At 42.2% G+C, this 6,189-nt stretch overlaps 1 protein-coding gene across 1 annotated transcript; it reads right to left on the bottom strand.

Annotated features, from left to right (window-relative positions):
• Window positions 1-516: 516 nt before the first annotated feature.
• Window positions 517-2,726, bottom strand: LOC116538609 (zinc finger and SCAN domain-containing protein 5C-like). Its single transcript, XM_032261086.1, has one exon. It carries the CDS (start codon window positions 2,418-2,420, stop codon window positions 891-893), a length of 1,530 nt encoding a protein of 509 aa, XP_032116977.1. The 5' UTR covers window positions 2,421-2,726; the 3' UTR covers window positions 517-890.
• Between the last annotated feature and the right edge of the window lie 3,463 nt (window positions 2,727-6,189).

The raw sequence follows: 6,189 nt of genomic DNA, 5'->3' as shown, positions 1-6,189 counted from the left end.
GGTAAGAAAGAAATTTTCCCTGATTTGGATCTAGAAAGTTTTATGCCTAAAATAAATATGATTCATGTCCTGGGAAAGCTTGGTTCTGATGAACTCTGTGTCCTTGGCTGACTTATACCTCCCTCACCCCTTAAAATCTGACTTCTGATTCAGGGGTGAAAACTCTACCCTTTATTTTCAAGGTCCAGGAAGACCTGAACCCTCAGAAAGTCACTCAAGAGGAACCAGTCTTTGGGACAGAATTATGCAGCTTATGTCCCAAGTTTGTTTGAGCTCCAAAGATCAGAAAAGCATAATTCTATGGTTTTCCCCTTTTTACTCTACCACTGGAAGTCCCCTAAATTTACTTAACAGTATTTCCCTGAAGCTATAAAGCCAAGCTATTTTGTTCCCCTTAAGTCAGGAATGTCTTAATATGTAAATACGAATTCCACAGAGATTTTGCTTGACTAGTATAGTTTTAAGCTGTCAAATTAGTTCAGTGAATTAAGTAAACTCCATTAACTGATTTTTTTAAACTAAAAAAAATGTTAATTTGAAACAAAAATTTCCCCAGGCATTGCATATTTAATCTGGACCCCCTACTTTGACAATTTTACTTTAGAGCAAAATAGTGGGTAACAGCATGTCAATCAGAAGCCTCAGTTTTTTGTTATAAAATATTGAAAACTAGTAAGATGTTTGTTTATTGAAAGAACAGCAACACAAACTGAAACAAACCTATACAAAAACAATAGACATCATGAAACAGAAAACAAAAGTCAGTGGGGAGAATCAATATTGACTCAGACTCATGGCAGTTTCTATCTAGGGCACTCCCTCTGTGTGCCAGGCGCACACGAGCCATATGTGCCATATGTCATCTAATAACATCAGCGAAAAATCATCATTCACATTCTCTTGGTGCAGAATACATAGACCTGATTATGGAACCCCTGGGAAGTGGTTTCTGGATGTGTTTTCTGGTGGCGTTTTAACGTTTCAGGTCGACCGAAGGCTCTTGGACACTTGGAACATTTATAGGGTTTCTCTCCAGAGTGGATGCGCTTGTGCTGGTTCAGGTTCTTCCTGTAGGTGAAAACTTTATTGCAGTCTTTACATTCATAGGGCTTCTCCCCTGTGTGGCTCCTCTTGTGACATTTCAAGGAGAACATCCTGGTGAACCGCTTGTAGCAGACGTCACACATGTAGGGCTTCTCACCAGTGTGGATTCGCTGGTGAACTCGGAGGTCTGAGAGCTGCATGAAATGCTTCCCACAGAGATTACATTGAAAGCGTCTCTCTCCTGTGTGTGATCTCTTATGGATGACTAGCTTGCCGTAATACTTAAACCTTTTATTGCACACATCACATGCAAGGGGTGGCAGTGCCATGGCTTCTTGGCCAACAGGCTGACTGACTGCACCTGCAGGGCCTGGGGAACGAACTGGATTTACCCTAGCTTGCCCCAGGCTGTCTGTGTTGCCCACAAGTGAGGCTCCTCCTTGAGGCCCTTCTTGGGAAATAGAGGAAGCATCTGGTTTGCTTCTTTTGGGACCTCTCAGATTCAGAGAGTCTCCTCTGCTCTCGCTGTGAGTTGAAGCTTCTCTCTCCACAATGCAGGCAGCAGGTATGTCAGCATCCACATTTTCCCCAGAGGCTTTTTTTGGTTCCTTCCCCTCCTTTGCTCTCACCACACCTGTGGGACCCTTTGGAAGCTGAGACTCTGAAGATGTAAGTCCTGTATTCTCTTCCCTGTCTACGTTGCGATCCTTCTCCAAGTTCGGTTTGGGTCTCAGGGCCTTTGGGTCACCTTTTATGACAACAGTCTCTGGCAGCAGGATGTCCTCTTCCTGTCCCCTGGACAGTGCTGGGATCCTGGGAAAGGTCTGTAGCTCTTGGCTGGCCTGGCCTTCACCTGGAGGCATCTCATTCACAGAGGAGGCGTGCTGGCTGGACATGTCTCTCAGATCATCCCTGACACTGGCGGGTGCTTCGGGTATCTCAACATCTGAGTCCTGCGTAAGATATTCCTTGCCAAGCAAGTTAACCACAGACCATTTCTTGGGTTTTCTGTTATTTCGCAGCAGGTCTTCCAGGTCTTTGCAGCTCTGCACACCGTTCATCATGACTAAGACCTGGAGCTCCTGGGGCATGGAGATCATGAACTGCTCCATCACCAGCATGTCCAGGATCTGTTCTTTGGTGTGGAGGTCAGGCCTCAGCCACAGATGGCACAGCTCAGTGAGTCTCCTCAAAGCCTGGAGGGGGTCCAACTCTTCCGGGCAGCTGAACATCCTGAAGTTCACGTGACACGTCTCAGGGTCTCGGTCATGATTTCCAAGTTGAGTTTCTTCAGACGCCACAGACCGTGGCAGCTCTGACCCAGGGCTGTTGCAGGGCTCTCGCTGACCCCATGAGGGTGTGCAATTTGCAGCCATATCTAGTGGAGAATATTTTAATCAGTCTCTGAGGAAGCTCTTCCAGTAGCTGGTGTCTAATTGGGACCTACCTACACAGGTCTCCTTTGGTTTTCCTCAGTAATACAGTCACTGTTTGTTCAGAAGTCTCCTTCATGCTTTCTGCCTCCAATCTCCCTGCATCTGGGATTCACACTCCTGATTTCTTTTTCTATTGCAAATTAATATGTGGGTCATCTCTTCAGATACATGTGTTTTAGGCTGGGTGCGGTAGCTCACACCTGTAACCCTAGCACTTTGGGAGGCCGAGGCAGGCGGATCATCTGAGGTCAGGAGTTCAAGACCGGCCTGGTTAAAAGAGTGAAACCCTGTCTCTACTAAAAAACACAAAATTTAGCCATGCGTGGTGGCAGGTACCTGTAATCCCAGCTACTTGGGAGGCTGACGCAGGAGAATCTCTTGAACCTGGGAGGCAGAGGTTGCAGTGAGCTGAGGTCATGCCACTGCACTCCAGGCTGGGCGACAGAGCAAGGCTGGCTCAAGAAAAAAAAAAGAAAAAAGATATGTGTGTTTTAAACTTTATGCATATTATCAATCAGTTATGTGATAAAACCATTAAATTGCTCAAAAAAAAGTATTCTTAACTCATAAGATTAACCAATTTTCTTTAAACAAGGCCAGTTTTTAAAATAGATCTGTCAAAATCTGTTTGAATAAAAAAATTAAAAATCACTAAAAATAAACAACAGGAGATTCAATTCACAGCAACCAATTAGAAGAGGCCTAGTTTACCTGAGCCAGCATAAGGAAGTCCCCTCTGTTTTAACCCTGTAAGAAAAGGAACTTTGTAACAAACAATTCGCTTTTTGTTCCTTGTTTCTGCTTTCTTTAGCCTTCTTCTACCTATAAAGCCTACCTCCTGTGCTCAGCTAATCAGAGCACCTTTCTAATTTTATAAGGGATGCTGTTCCATTTACCAATGGCTAAATAAAAGCTAATTAGATTTAAATGAATGTCAAAAAATTTTGACATACCTATATATGCATGATACAAGTATCACAAGCACTTCATAAAACAGATACAGTATATGTAATAGAATATAGTAATTGTGGCCAGGTGCTATATCTCACGCCTGTAATCCCAGCACTTTGGGAAACTGAGGCAGGTGGATCACGCATGGACAGGAGTTCAAGACCAGCCTGGCCAACATGGCGAAACCTGTCTCTACTAAAAATACAAAAATTAGCTGGGCATGGTGGTGGGCCCCTGTAATCCTAGCTATTTGGGAGGCTGAGGCAAGAGAATTACTTGAACCTGGGAGGCAAAGGTTGCAGTGAGCCAAGATCACACCATTGCACTACAGCCTGGGCAACATGAGCGAAACTCCATCTCAACAACAAAATTTAAAAAAATATATATATATAGAAATTGCAGTATTTGGAGTAATTTTCTGAACAGTAATCTCATTATCCTTTTTTCTTAAGTTGCATTTAGTATTCATCTGTTTATTTCTTATGATATGGAAAAATGACATCCATAGGGCATTTTTTTCTTCCAAATAATGAAAATATCCTGTGAAATATTTGGAAATTCATAACTATCTTTCGAGGTTTCTGATTTTCTTTCTGCTTAGTGGCTTATTTCTAGTTATAAAACAGCTAAATAAAAATATAACTCTATGACAAATTCCACTATTTACATAAACACTTATAAATTCTGTATACACAATTTATATTTCTTCTTTCATACAGCGATAATTGGAATTCCAAGCAAATATACCCCCCCAAAAAACTACAGTGATTACTTAGTTTATATCAATATGTGGTATTCAGACTTCCTGGGGCTGTGTGCTAACATGCAGATTCCAGGACTTCACCTCACAAATTCTGTTTTCAGTATGTCTGAGGTGGAAACAGAAATCTGTATTTTAATAACATTGTCATGTTATTTTTATGCCCAATGAAATTAAAAAGCCATGTATTTAAGAGACATTTGTTGTATTTTTCTCATGAATCAATTTTGTACCTAATTTTGCCTTGAATATTTAAAATTTTTTCTTTAAAAAAATCTCCCAAGCTGTATAAGTTTCAAGTACCACAAAAACCTCAATCTACTCCTGCTACAGGTGATCTTATAATTCATATTTTTATATTTCTAAATGATACCCACAGATCATGTAATTCAAAGAAACATGATGGAAACCTTGGAAAATTTCAAAAGGGGGATGTGAAGAGACTACAACTAAAATAATGAGGAAATGCAGCACGTTTCCAGAAGTTGCTACCTGTGCAGAAGGGTCCACAGCCACCAATTCTCAAGCATGAGTGCATGGAAGAGGTAACAAGTTATATGGTCATGGGAACAGCTGGCCTGTAGTGCCCATTGGAGAACCACTCCTAGTACAAATTAAGGTATTTGATTAGATGGTATTTTGTAACCAACTAGAGGTTTAACTCTCATACCATTCCAGGACTGACTGTACTCCTCCCAAATTTGGACTGAGGTTAAAAATCAAAAAAAAAAAAAAAAAAATGCTGGGTACGGTGGCTCAGCCTGTGATCCCAGCACTTTGGGAGGCTGCGGCAGGTGGATCACTTGAATCAGGAGTTTGAGACCAACCTGGGCAACATGACGAAAACCGGCTCTACGAAAAATACAAAAATTGACCAGGCATGGCTGTGTACACCTGTAGTCCCAGCTACTCAGGAGAACTGCTTGAACCTGGGAGGCGAAGGTTAAAGTAATTCAAGATCATGCCACTGCAGTCCAGCCTGGGCCACGGAGCAAGACTGTTAAAAAGAAAAAAAGAAGAAAAAAAAAAGAAAGAAGAGGGCCAGGTGCTATGGTTCACACCTGTAATCCCAGCACTTTGGGAGGCCAAGGCAGGTGGATTGCTTGAGCCCAGGAGTTCAATACCAGCCTGGCCAACATGGTGAAATCCTGTCTACTAAAACCACAAAAATTAGCCAGATATGGTGGTGTGTGCCTGTAGTCCCAGTTACTCAGGAGGCTGAGGCAGGAGAATCGCTGGAATCCAGGAGGCAGAGGTTGCAGTGAGCCGAGATGGCACCACTGCACATATCAGCCTGGGCGACAGAGCAAGGCTCTGTCAGAAAGAAAGAAAGAAAGAAAGAGAGAGAGAGAGAGAGAGAGAAAGAAAGGAAAGAAAGAAAAAGAAAGAAAAAAAAAGAAGAGAGAAATATTACATATGCACTAGATACATCAACCATCTTCTTCCCACCCATGACCTATTCAAAGAGAATCTGTCCTCTACCTGCAATACAGTGGTCATACTTATCTCAGGTGACCCATAGACAACTGATTCAGGGTGAGCCAATTCTATGTTCTCCTTTGAGAAACTGTTCCTATTGTGCAGAGAAGTTCTGATGTGTGGGTGCATTTGGACAAACCTAACACCATGACAAATCAAAGCCTTGGGTCAGAGTTATGGGAGGGCAAACCTCAAGAACCTTGCGAAGATCAGAAAGAATGAAATACATGACAGTTTTCACAAAAAGCAATTAAAAAAAAAAAAGAATGAGATAGAGAAGGAACAAATGGACATACCTAGAGAAGCAGAGAGGAGAGATCATCTGATCCTAAAAAGGGTATCTGTTGGATGACTACTTCCTATGCAATAGGATTCTATATTCTGGAATTAGATTATTAGATATGCCTCTGAATCACTTGAATAAATACCCTTCCTGGCTGGGCGCAGTGGCTCAGGACTGTAATCTCAACAGTTTGTGAGGCTGAGGTGGGTGGATCACCTGAGGTTGGGAGTTCGAGA

The sequence above is a fragment of the Sapajus apella genome, unplaced genomic scaffold, assembly GCF_009761245.1.
Source record: "Sapajus apella isolate SASKATOON/1434 unplaced genomic scaffold, GSC_monkey_1.0 scaffold121, whole genome shotgun sequence".
NCBI lineage: Eukaryota > Metazoa > Chordata > Mammalia > Primates > Cebidae > Sapajus > Sapajus apella.
This window is presented reverse-complemented; position numbering and strand designations above follow the sequence as displayed.